General features: G+C 48.7%; 1 protein-coding gene across 1 annotated transcript; it reads right to left on the reverse strand.

The window, feature by feature from the left end:
* Window positions 1-4,252: 4,252 nt before the first annotated feature.
* On the reverse strand, window positions 4,253-7,453 carry LOC128798140 (fibrinogen-like protein 1-like protein). Its single transcript, XM_053961396.1, has 4 exons — window positions 7,401-7,453; window positions 7,039-7,182; window positions 5,939-6,004; window positions 4,253-5,324 (listed from the first exon to the last, which is right to left on the reverse strand). The coding sequence occupies exons 1-4, from the start codon at window positions 7,402-7,404 to the stop codon at window positions 4,696-4,698; spliced, it is 843 nt and encodes a 280-aa protein (XP_053817371.1). The 5' UTR covers window positions 7,405-7,453; the 3' UTR covers window positions 4,253-4,695.
* Window positions 7,454-13,727: the final 6,274 nt, after the last annotated feature.

The following is a 13,727-nucleotide window of genomic DNA, read 5'->3' on the forward strand; positions in this document are numbered from 1 at the left end:
TATCCACTCTAAATCCACCCTGGATTGCCTTCACCTCTGAGGTTTCCTGAGAGAGGTGGGCAGGCAAGGCTTGATGCACCAACCCCTGCTCCATGACAGTGGATCTTTGATAAATACAGGATGTGGAATGTGCCATCCCAGCCAGACCTGTGTTGCAAGCATCTGCTCACTGACCTGAGCCACAGGACACAGCACATATAATTTCAGACTTAAACCACTTCTTTTCTCTCTGGTTTCTGGCAACTTCTTTCCCAGCCCCACATCCTGGAAGGAGCACACATGCCTGGAAAGCACCCAGGCAGAGATCTTAGTACCTCCTCTATGGCCACAGATAGAGTATAAATGGGTGGGATAAACTCAGAATAGACGGCTGCAGGCATTAGAACCCTAATCCAGTTTGTAGATGGAGCTGAATACTTTCCATACCACCCAGGTAAGTCCAAGAAGGGTCAGCAGCTATCCAAAGTATTCTCCAGAGCTAGAAGAAGAATATACACAAAAAGCTGGTTTGGACAGCTTCTACACTGGTTGGTGCAAACTTCCCTTTCAGACCATTTCTTCACTTGAGAACCATGTCTTCATTTCCCAGCCAGATTTCTGTGGGTCTGTAGCTTTCTTTTCTCTCTGTGATCCATTACAACCACCTCAGCCTGTCCCAAGCTGCCTGTCAGGATGTTGAATAGAGAAGTAATTTTAAAAGCACTGTCTGTATATATTTTAAAGCAGTAATGGGCATGTGAATGTCCTGGGAAACTAAGAATTAGGCAAGGCACAAAGAAACAAACATGTCAGAGATACAGAGGCTTTCTGGGCACATTCCACTCATGCTGTGCAAAAGAGACTTCCCAGGATTTTGACCAAAATCATTTGCCATCTGTTCACCAGTCCCAGGCAGACTTCAGTCCTCTGGGATAACATCTGTTTGAGGGAAACAGAGAAGTACATCAGTGAGGCTTTTATGAACATCACAACTCCCTCATTCCTGGTCCAGCAGCTCTCGTGCTGCAGAGAAGGGAAATCCCATGGGTAAAGGGCATCCAGCCTGGGGGAGGAGGTGACAGAACCTTAGTCAACCAGGGAGCAGAGCAGGAGTCCTACACAGGGGCAGGTAGGCTGCAGAGCTGAGGAATTTTGTAAAAGGCTGTTTGGATCCTAAAATGTGTGATGCCATTGGAAATGAGAGTCAGTGTTGATAAGGGTAAAGTGAAGCATATCCCTCACTGTACACTGGGGGACTCTAGATTAATGCCAGTCAAGAGCTAAAGGTAACTGTAAGCAGTTCCCTGAAAACATCAGCTGAAGGTTCATGAGTAATTAAAAAGTAAAAAAGGCTCCAGGTATTGCAAGGAAAATATTGCTTGCCCCTGTATAAAGCAAGCTCACAAGTGTGTGTGGCTTTGGTGCCTGGCTCAGAAAAGATGGAGAAACACTGGAAAAGGTCACAGAGATGAAGAAAATGGGTGGTCAGAAGTGAGAAGGAAAAGGATCAGGACTGTTAGGAAAGAGGTGAACGAGGTGTAGACATGGGTGTATTTGGAACAGGGAATGGTTAGAGGTGGTTCTTCATCACTTTTCAGAGCTGGAGGTTGGAGTGGATGAGCTCCAGAGGTCCCTTTGAACCCTGACTATTCTATGATTCTGTGTTTCTGGGGGCACAAGGCAAAGGAAGTGCTGGCATGTTCATCTCAGGATTTTGTGAAACCAAAAGTCCAATCAGACTTAATAAGGAATTGGATAAACTGATGGAGGACTGGAACCATTAAAATTCTTTGTGTGTCCAAAGCAAAGCTGACTGATGGGAACTCAGAGCTTGGAGCAACCTGGTCTAGTGGAAGGTGTCCCTGCCCATGGTAGAGGGATGGAACCAGATGAGCTTTAAGATCCCAGACAATTCTGTGAGTCCATGATTCAATATCTGTGCAATGAGGTTCTTGATGCTTTTTTCCTTGGATGGCCTCGCTCACATTCCCTGTGTGAACAGCTGGTGCTGACAGGATCTTAACACTCCATGCAGCAGTAGGACAGAGTAAGGAACATAGAAAAGAAAATTGCAGCCTGCAGCTAGATTCCTCATAGAATATTTCTGGGCTCTCCTTGTCTGCCAGACTTCCTTCCCACAGGAAGCTGCCTGGCAAACCCTGGGCAAGAGCACCCTCTGGGGACCAGCAGAAATGTAATGGTGATATTACACTTCTCAAATCCCTTCTTTTCACACTGACGTTGCATTTTATGTGGGTTTCATGATGGTGATGCATGCCGGGTTGTTTGCCCAGAAAGCGGAGCCTGCTGGAGAGGGTGGGCTCACTACACCCCATCTCTGTTACTGTGGGACAAGCTGAACCTCTCTGGAGAGAGCAAGAAAGGCCTGAGGACACACAGCAACCCTGGAGCTTCTAGGAAAAGTGAGGTATGACTTCAAAAAATCATGGAATAGTTTGGGTTGCGAGGGATCTTAAACATATTTCATTCCAACCCTACTGCCACGGCCAGGAACACCTTCCACTAGACCAGGTTGCTCCAAGCCCAGTTCATCCTGGCCTGGAACACTTCCAGGGATGAGGCAGCTTCTCTGGGCACCCTGTGCCAGGGCCTCACCACGCTCACAGTAAAGAACTACTTCTCAATATCCCATCTAACCTGCCCTCTGTCAGTGGGAAGCCATTCCCCCTTGTCCTGTTACTCCAGGGACTTGTCCAAAGTTCCTCTCCATCTCTCCTGGAGCCCCTTTAGGCACTGGAAGGGGCTCAAATGTCTCTTTCCCAGGCTGGACACCCCCAGTTCTCCCTGCCTGTCTCCAGAGTAGAGGGGCTTCAGCCCTTGGAGCATCTCAGTGGCCACCTCTGGACTTGCTTCAACAGCTTCATATCTTTCCTGTGCTAAGGACCCCAGAGCTGGAGGCAGCTCTACAGGTGGGTGATGCTGTTGAGGCAGGGACGGGATGAAAAGACTCCATGGTGTTCAGAAGGCTTAAAGAAGAATAATCTTTATTAGCAGGAAGTAGTGTTCCTTTTATAACCAGGATCGCTAAGGTGAAATATGATTGGTTTCAAAGTGAAAACCTTTCACACCATTGGTGCACTATGAATAGCACACAGTGGTAGAACATATCTATAAATAACATGAACAGAAAGAGAGATAATTGTTTCCATTCCTTCTCCTAACTTTCCCAGGCTAGGCCTGGGAGAATTCTCTCTCTTTTCTCTCTGACTGAACTGAGAACATCTACAGGTGGGGTCTCACAAGGGCAGACAGGGACAATCTCTTCCACCTGACAAATGTCCCCCTGGTTCAAGATAATGAGGGGACATGGTGCAAAAGAGATTTTCCTTGATCTTGCTGAAGAGACTCACCATGAGGATGGAATATCCAATGGAATTGTCTTTCCTGTCATGGAAGGGAATGTGGTGCTGGGAGCCCAACACAGGTGGCTGGCACTGTCCCTGAGCTGCCTCTCACCCTACCTGGATGCACAGTGGGTGCCCAGCCCCGGGGTGGGGGGGAGGCATCAGCAGAGGGTTCCTTTAATCATACATCTCCATGTGTATCTCAAGGCAAGAGAGTTAGCCAAGGAAAAAAACAAAAATATTTCTAAATGCAGCAAGAAATTCCCAAGTTTGACAGCGAAGAACATTTTATGTAAGTTATTGTCTCCTACACTGGGTTTAGTCTCCATTCTGAGCTGACAGATGCCTACTCCCACCTGTCACACACCTCATGACTCACTGCAGAGGAGCAGGAGGCAGTGGGAGGCAGGGAGAGAAATCCCAGGCAGACATGCAGTAAAACGACAGTGTAAAAAAATCACACACAAGCATGACAAAGTAATAGAAGATTTGTTATTGATGATTTTTATTTTCTAGCTCACATCTCTATATTGATTAGGAAACAGCTCTCACCTCCCTGAGCCAAAGGCACTCCAGGACTCACGTGCCACTGGAGGCAATTTTAGTACATAAATACCATGAAGGCTGGAAGCTGGAAAGTGTGGCATCTGCTGAAGGGTTCTGCCCTCAAAGATGAGGATGTGTCATAGAATCACGAGGGCTGGAAAAGCCCTCTACCTCAAGTCCAACTCTTCTACCAGCACTGAAGCCATCGTGGCCCTGGCTCAGGGAAAAGCTGAGCTGCAGTGGTAGAAACCCTCTAATACGTTAACCTCTTAGAGAACTTCAAAGGTCTGAAATAGACTTTCACAATTCAGACAGTTCTTTGAATACCAATTTATTTGACTAATTAACATCGATTAAGCCTTACATGCAGGAAGTTCAGAGTGGGAAGGTACCTGTGCACTTTAGTATCTTGAGCAAGATCTTCAGTAAAAATTAGGTAGTTTTCGTGAAACTGAGGATGCAAATTAACTGACAAAGCCACAGAAGTCTACTGGGTTGACTATTTCATATGTTGTATAAAGCACACTACCGATCTGGAAACTTCTGAGTTTCCAAGAGACTGTTTCTATTATTAATGTAATTAAAATTATCTGACTCTGAACTAGAGGACACAGGCATAGCTGCAAAGTAGAGAAAATCTACAGGAGGAAGAAAAAAATTGAAAATGCCTTATTTTATGCAGTAGTTACATATGACTAACCTCTGCAAAGACCCCGTGGCACACCCAGTTTGGTTTTGCTTTGTTCCAATTCTTTGAAGAGTCAGAATTAGCCCCAGGTTGGACAGTAAGGAAATGTAAATGCAACTAGCAGTAGGTGGTGGGTTTGATGAGGATGGCTGAGGCTCTGCAGTTCCCTGAGCACAGGTTGCCCCATGTCATGGCCCCTTTGAAGTTCAGACGCACAGAGTAACACGCTGAGTACCACCACCCACCCCCGGAGCTGGTGGCACAGTTCCCACTAGAAGTGTCCTGATCCCGATCTTTAGCAGAGAACTTCATGTTGTCGTGCATGGTGGTCGTGCCCTTGGAGGCCATGGCATCCTCCGCTGTCCCCGAGTGCGCTCCCAGCCTCAGCTGGTAGCCCTGGGACTCATCATCCAGGCTGAACAGGTTGTAGTCTGCAAACTTCATGTTATTTGAAGCATCCCAGATGACAAACCTGACCTGGTAGACCTTCTGCCTGGTGATCTGGTGGATGTACTCGGTGCCCAGCCAGAACTCGGTGTGCAGGTTCCCAAAGCCGTGCTTGTAGGTGCTCCAAGACTCATCCCAGCTGATTGGTGTATCTCTGTGGTTCCTCTGGATGACAGTCCAGCCTCCATCCTCCCTGTTCATCTCACAGTAGACCACGATGGTTTGCTGTCCTGTGGGCTGGATGATGTAGATGCCACTGGAGCTGCTAGCAGGGAGCTCACTGCAGTCCTTGGGCCAACCTGGGGCATGAGATGACACTGGAAGACCAACGCACAACATCCCAGTCTGCTGTCCCAGCAACCCTGGCATCCACTGCATCCCTAGGGTTGGGAAGGAGGAAACCTCATTCCCTTAGCATTGGACCCTGTGGATGGCTGTGAAAGCCCAGCTTTGCTGAGAAGAGACATTCTCTGTAGACTTGTGGCAGCAGAGTAACGGTAGCAAAGTAATGGCAGTAGAGTCTTCTGAGATCACAGAATCCCAGAATGGGTTGGCTTGGAAGTGACCTTAAAGCCCATTTTGTTCCACCCCCCCTGCCATGGCCAGGGACACCTTCCACTAAACCAGGTTGCTCCAAGCCCCATCCAACCTGGACTTGGATACTTCCAGGGTTGGGGCAGTCACAGCTTCTTTGGGCAACCTGTGCCAGGTCCTCACCACCCTCATTGTCTGACATTTCTTCCCCATTTGCAAGCTGACCCCACCCTCATTTGGTGGCCTTCAAGTTTGGAGGAGCATTTGGAGTTCTGCTGAAGCGCTGGTCTGGCTGATCCCAGGCTGACTGCCAGCCCACCGCCACTGTGCCTTCATTCCCTACACCCCTCCCTGTTCCCTGGGGCATGTGGGTACTTACTGCTCCGGCCCTGTGCCTGCTGAGGGTCAGCTGCCTGGTTCCGCTGGATGATCCCTCCAGCTTCATCTGCATCAGGAAAACAAGGAGTGAGAAGAGCAGCCCTGTGCCACAGCACAGAGGTAAGTCTACCCCCCACAGGATATTATTTCCAGCACCGACTTTTTTGTAGGGCATTTCAGTGATGCCACTTGGCTCATTTTTCTTCCTGTGTGGTAGTTTTTGGTTGGAAAAACTTCAAAGGCATCAGAGACTAGGAATGGGAATGCTGCAGCCATTAAGCAGCCGCCTATTTGCTCCTCTCAGCAAGGAACAGACAGCATATCCGAGTAGAACCGTGGAATCGTGAATGGTTTAGGTTGGAAGGGACCTTTAAAAGACTACCTAGCCCAACCACCCTGCTATAAGCAGGGACACTTTCCACTTGAACAAGTTGCTCAGGGTAGTAGTGATGAGTAGAAGGATGTACAGAGAGAGAAGGATTGAGAGGGAAATCAGACCATGGGTGGTCTCAGACCAAGATCAAACAGATGGAAGCTGTTGCTGTGAACCTGCTTTTCAGTGATGAAGGACTCATGTGTTCGTTCAATCCATAAAGAGCTCCAGAAACCTTCAGAGTGTGAGGGAGCTCACAGCTATGAGAACGATGCTCTGTTTAAGAGAAATCCCAGCACCCATCTCAGTAAGACTGTTTCTCTGAGAGCCTCTGGAATTGTGACCTCCATCAGTGGTGTGATGAAGTTTTGGGACCATTTAGCCACATGCAAGCTTCAGAAAGCATTTTGGGTTGTCACTTAGACAAAGTCTCTCTGAAGTTTCAGGGCTGTGAATGAACTATACAAATATATATGGGAAGAGAATACATAAAGGAAGAGAAACAGTCTGTCTAGAAAAAGCTGCCACATACAACCTTGTCAATAACAAAGAAGGTTGATTTACCAAATCTGGTGAAGTTTGGTTAATATATTAAGTTAGAGGAAGATTTGATCAGGATCCTTTTATTTCCACAAGACTATTTTCCACCCCTCCCTTTCTGTACAGAGGAGAGGGCTCCTGATATTTGGATGAACAGAGTTCGGGGATGTAAGACAGAGAACACATACCAGGAAGAGGCCCATAGGAACGGATATTAACGATTTCATCTAAATTTACTTTCAATCTCTCCAGGTTTTCAATGTGTAGAGCAAGAAGTGGGGAGAGCAGGGCCAGCATGGAGGTGAAGAACAGAGGACTGTAGTGATGAGCAGCTGGAAAAAGAAGATAAACAGTGAATCTGGGAATGTGAATCCTCTGGAGGAGAACTGACATGTTGGGTTGTGGGTATTACTGGTACCTAAAGATACTCAGGAGCTACTGCAGGAGGGATAAACAAAGCACAGGGACCTAAGACCTTGGAAAGACAGGCTGGGATGCCCAGTTGCACACAGAATTCATCCCACCCCATTCCACCCCATCCCACACTCACCCATGCTGTCTCTGTTGGGACCCTGTGGAGTGAGGAGCTGAGTAGGTCTGGTCTGGTGGCAGCATGACCAACCGTGATGTTATATAGGGCTCCTCGGTGAGGTGAAGCAGCTGATCAAATAGCAGTACTCATCCATTCCTGGAAATTTATGGTCTGTTTGTCCTCTGCAGGTACCTCTGCCCATGCACCATCTGTTGTGTGTCTGTGGTAAGGGTTCCCAGCTGCTAGGGTTCACACAGGATTCCAGGAAACCAAGAAAAGTTTCTGATAACACCTACCAGGACCATGGCCCCTGGGGTCAGCCAGCAGGTCAGTGGAGAGGACTTGCTGGTGCTGCCCAAGCTCTGGATGAAAATGGAGACTGAAAGCAGGGGGGAAGAAAGAAGAGACTCCAGCCTGGTGCTGAGGATTTACCAAAATACCTTGCACAGATGTGACCCAACAGTTGCAGCTGCTGCCTGATGCACTGGCTACGAGAGAATGGAGATGCTCTTTGAGATAGCACCCGGGCTGGGGAGATGCCCACCCACACACAGTGAGGGAGAGCAGGTCAGCAGAGCCCTCCTGAGCTTGTCCCTCAGGACATATGGGATAAGGGCGGGGAGTGTAGGGAAAGAGGCACTGTAAGACTACCAGGTTTTTGTTCAGAGCTGCCACAAAGTATCCAGGAGTCAGGGACCACCCCTGGGAAAGATTGTTGACCTTGGCCCCAGCCTTTGCTGATGGAAGGCACAAGGCATCTCTGCCTGCAGCCCAGCTCTGTTTGTCAGCGAGGTGAAGTAGTCAATCCAAACAGCAGAACTCACCTGTTCCTGGAAATTTATGGTTTGCTTGCCTCCTTCCACAGACACGTTTTCTCACTGAAGCTGTTGTGCTTCAGTGATAAGAGTTCTCAGCTGCTGGTGTTCACACTGAATTCCACAAAACCGACAAAAGCTACTGATAAGGATTTTTCTCAGGGTTGTTAATACTTACAGGGTTTGAAGTCAAGCCCTGTAGGAACAGTCTGTCACCTGGTCATGCCAGAAATCTCTGTTAGACATCCACCAGATCTGTCCACCTTCACCTGGTGCATCACTTGAGGGGATGCTGTGCTCTGACATTTCACATGGGATTCCACACACACTGAGCAGCAAAAGGTCCTCATCTGCAGCCCTGACCCTTGCTTTCAGTGCCATATATAACCAGGGACTGTAGAATTTGTCTTAGACACATTTCTGGCAGCCCAATGTCAAAACAGATGAGAAGGGTCTCCCCAGCCCTTCCAGCAGCACTCCCCATGCCACACAGGAGCAGGGGGAGAGCACTCTCTGCACCCACCTGGGCACCAAGTGCAGCCCCAAAGCCAAAGTGCCAAGCTGTGCCTGACATCCCAACCTGCGGGCATTGGGGTAGCTGTGGCTGCTGTTACCCCTCGTGACATCCTCATCCTACAGCTGTAAGGGAGGTCCCTGCAGCCAGGACCTCATGGTGAGCTCCTCCAGCACTGTGGACCCTTGAAGAAGCAGTGTCAGGGCATGGATGGCCTTGGAAGTGTGAGCCCAGACAGGGTATCTGGAGGTCACAAGGGAAGCTGAATTATGGAAGGAGGGAGAAGGGACTGAGCCTCCCCCAGATGGAGACTTGCAGTTGTCACCTGCTCCTCCCCTGCCCTCACTGTGGGACCTGCTGCTCAAGGAACCATCATCTCCCATCACAGAGAGTGTACTGGAGCCAGATGGACCCTCAGTGCTGGTGACACACAGAGGTACAAACTGTTCCACCAGGACCACAGCAGGAGCTGGAGGTCAGATGGCAGGTCAGGGGAGAGAACCTGCTGGTGCTGCCCAAGCACTGGATGAAAATAGGGACTGAAAGCAGAGGGGAAGAAGGAGGAGACACTGGCCCAGTGCTGAGGGTTTACCAAAACAGCTGGCACAGATGTGACCCAATAGCTGCTGCCTGAGGCACTGGCCATGAGAGAATAGAGATGTTCTCTCAGAGAGCACCTGGGCTGGGGTGATGCCTACCCACACAATGGAGGAGAGCAGGTCAGCAGAGCCCTCCTGAGACTGTTTTTCCCCCTCAGGACATATGGGATAAGGGAGGAATGTAGTGGAAGGGGCACTGTATAACACATCCTGTCAGAGAGCTCAGAGTTGCCACAAAGTATCTAGGCATCAGGGATAGCCCCTGGGAAAGATGGTTGAGCTCAGCCCCGGCCTTTGCTGATGGACAGCACAAGGCATCTGTGTCTGCAGCCCAGCTCTGGGACTGATGTCTAGGTGCTCCAAGACTCATCGCAGGAGATCTCTGAGCTCTACCAGTTCCTCTGGATGACAGTTCAGCCCCTGTCTGCCCCACTCATCTCACAGTACACCATGATGTTTGCAGTCCTGTGGGTTGGATGATGTTAGATGCTACTGGGGCTGCCAGTAGGGACCTCACTGCAGTCGCTGGGCCAACCTGGGGCAGGACAGAGGAGGATTGAACAAACCCAAGGCACAGAGCTGTGGCTGGTTCTGCAAGACAATACTAAGCACTACCTGCCCAAAGAGTACAGATGAGGCAAATCCCATTGTCACCTGAGCACACAATGCCCGCCTCCTTGTCGTGCCCACAGTTGTGCTCTCCCCGCGCCTGTGACGAGCACTCACTGAGGAGCCTCTCCATCCCATTGCAGGTAATGTTGTCCAGCCAGATAGTCCGTCCCAGATCCTGTCCCAAAATAAATGCTGCCCAGGGCTGTACTGCGTTCCCCCAGCCACACTGCCTACACACCACAGACACATCTGTTGTGTCCCAGGAGCCATCACACACCATCCCCTACACGTTGCTGTAGCAAACCTCTATCCATCCCAAGCACTGGTTGGAGCCATTCACAAATCCTGTAAGTCCTTGGAGAAAAAAAGCTCAAGGAGCTGTCAGTGTGTGGACACAGACACCATGAACAGGCTTGAGCAGAGGCAGGTCGGAACATGGCTTTAGAAAGGCAGAGTCAACATCAGATTGAGTGTGACAAGAGCAATTCAAGGAGGTTCTTAACAGGAGTTAAAAACGTTAGCAGAGTTCTCTAACTCTATCCTTTTTTCTCCCTTATATACATATGTAAGCATTGTGATGAGCTTTGTTACTTATCTTCCTGGTGTTGTCAAGATCTGCACATCATTGTTTTTTACCTGTACCTGGCCAGGTTTGTGATGTCACCCCTTGCCACAGAAAGCACAAGGTCACTGCAGGGACACAGGGATGAAACACAAGGACATTTGAGTTTGCCACTAGTAGTGGTAAAATCAAGTTCTCCAGATGAATCCTTGTTATTCCAAACTCAAGGATGGAAAAAACAAGATAATACAGATGCGGTCCCATCATCCTGGAGACATCTCCCAAATAGCCACTTGTAACACCCTTTTACTTTCAAGCCAGTGAATTTTTAATATGAACTCATGGTGAGTGCAGCCCCACAATGCGGATGCTAGGACTCATCAGCTTAGCAGAACAGCATTGGCTTTACAGCGCTGCAACACTCGACAAGAGCATCCTTTTCCCTGTGCTGATAGCTTGGAAATATTTTGAGGTCAAGGCTGCTTGTCTCATGAAATACCTTCCCAGGTGTTAGCCAGCAAAGTGACTTCCCTTCCTACCCCATCCTAATAATTTGTCTATGGCTAGAGGCTTGGCGGGTCTCAGACAGCCACAATAGCACCAATTACTGCCCTTTCCAGTTTCCCACACCACAGGGAAGAGCCTGCAGGTCCTCTCTAAAATTTCCTCAGGGGGAATTCAACAGTGCTGTGGTCCAGCCCCATGGTCCTGCAGTGACAAGTGATGGGTGGCCTAGGAGAGGCTCTGGTTCCTGGGGAATCTGAAGCAATTCTTCAGCAGCAACACAGACACCATGCCAGGAGGAGCGTAGTGATTTTGGTTCGCCAATTTGAGATTTTGCCAATTTTGAGACTTCCCAGCCAATACAGCAATGCATGTGGTGGGTTCAGTGCTGGCCAATCACCATGCACTCACTTCCTGCTGTGAGGTAGGATTAGGAGAAAGGCAAAGCAGGCACAAAACTTTAAAAGGATATAAAGAAAAGTTTATTAACAGTAACTAAAAGAAAGAGGAATAAGAATCAGAACAAACCCTTCAGGACACTTCTCCTCCCACCACAACTTTTTCTTTCCCACTGATAATGTAAAGAAACAAAACCTAAAACTTCAGTCAGTTTACCACCTCTAAAACAGTCTCTTTTCTGTTCACTTAGGGAGAGGAGTCCCTCTTGTTAATGTTGTGGAGGCTTCTCCACAAGAAAACAGTTCTCTCATGGCTTTTAATTTCCATGAATAGCAGCCGCCAGGGGAAATCTGCAATCATGAAATCCCTCCCATTTTAGAAGCTTTTCCCACAGCTGTGCTTATGGGCCATGTCAACTTATGGGGTACTGTTTTAAAGATGAGCTGTTGAAAGGCAAAGGTTCTCATTATCTATCTCTAAAATCATCTTCATCTTTGGGAACAGAGGTTGTCTTCTCTCCCTAGGGGCACAGAGTCTCACTCTTCTCTCTCTCTGTTCAAACTTCTCATAGATTACTACTTTATCATCTGCTTACTTTGGCATAGAGACCTTTGCTCAATATCAATTTGAACTCTTCATATCCCCATGATTTCATGTGTTACAGGGAAACAGAGTCTTTTCTCCATAGCTTTACAAGGGATTTCAGCCCTAAGGTTAAGGTATCTCCTCATCCCTCCCATCTGGGACTTAACTTCTTCACTGACCTCGATGTCTTCATGTTGTTCCTTTATATTGCCTGCATTTTGTTCTTTTCTCTCACTCAAGGGACGATTGAAGCACTGAAAGTTAACATCTTGCCCAAGGCCTGCAGGTGGTCACCTGACCCCAGCCAGGCTGGGTGCTACAGATGGCAGGAACTGTGGCTGGGGGGGTGGCATGGGGGCTAGGATCTAATCAGCCAGGCCAGAACTCAGCAGCAGCACGCTGGGGAAGGGCAGGGGGGGTGGCTTCTCCTTCCCCCTGCCCGGTAGTTGCAGGCAAACTTCTATGGTGGTAAAATCTTGGCCAAACCAGTCCGGCCAGGGCTGCTTCTGGGGGCTGGCGGACTCAGCTTGGCCCCAGGCTAGCAGCAAGATGTTAGAAATCGCAGCCATAGCCCAACCTGGCCCATGGCACTCCCTTCCCTGCCCAGCAGCTGATGGGAGGGGGCTGGCAAGTGCCCTGGGGGAAGGGGCCCAACACGCAGCAGAGGCTGCTCGGCCTTGTCTGGCCGAGATAGAGGGCTGGGCATGTTACCTCTTGTAGTAAAAAAGGCAACCCTGACTCAGGGAAGAAATGACAATGTCTGCCTCCAGATCAGAAGGCTGAAGGATAGCTTTATTAAAACTATACTATATTACATTAATATACTATTTAAAGAGAGACTATCCTATTCTACATACTTACTTTTTACTTACCTATCAACTGACTAACAAACTCATGACTGCCTGCTGACTCTGAGCCACAGCTGGATCCAACTGGTCATTGAACCCAAACAACCTTCACCAGAATCCAATCCAGCAATCACTTCAGGTAAACAATCTCCACACCATATTCCACATGGGGAAAACAAAGAAGCAGAGATAAAGATTGTTTTCTCTTCTTCTCTCTGTGCTTCTCCTGAGAGACAGAATTATGTCTCTCTGTCTAGAGAATGTGAATGCCACAACCTCTTTGCCAGCTGGAAGAGAAAGAGGAAGTTCCTAGGTTTCTTTCATCTTTAACATGTTTTTCACAGAATTGTGTCAAAGTTTCTGGTAACTAAAAGCTTTGCATCACTTCCATAAATGTCTCCCATGCAAAACCAGGACATTGAGGCACCATATCCCTCAGCTGGGGTCACCAAGCTTTCCCAAAAAGGGAAAATTGATGGAATAGCAGCTTGACATTGTCTCCCCATGGCCAGCACTGAGTGCTGCAGGCAGAGCTGTGGGAATGGGCCCTTGGATGGATGCCTCTGGCTTCTCTCAATTCCCCAGTCATGGAAACACAGTGCATGTGAAGGAGCTTCCCTGCCCATTCCCCAGCCTAAAAAAAGTGCTGGTTTTAGGCCAGAGTAATTTCTTACCATGAAGAGGACGGTAGAGAGAGGGGAGAGGACCCTTTCCCAAAGAGATCCTTGGGTACCAAAGGGAAGGTAGTCTGGTCAGACGCAAAGGCCACCCCTAGGCTCAGAAGCCTACAGCACCCTACTTTTTGTCCATATGGGTACAAAGGAGCTCCCAGCACATGCAAGATGCCCCATGGCTGTGATTGACCCAAGGCAGGATTTCCCCTTAAAGACATGCAACTGCGAGCAGG

Source organism: Vidua chalybeata, chromosome 20 (assembly GCF_026979565.1).
Source record: "Vidua chalybeata isolate OUT-0048 chromosome 20, bVidCha1 merged haplotype, whole genome shotgun sequence".
Taxonomy (NCBI): Eukaryota; Metazoa; Chordata; class Aves; order Passeriformes; family Viduidae; genus Vidua; species Vidua chalybeata.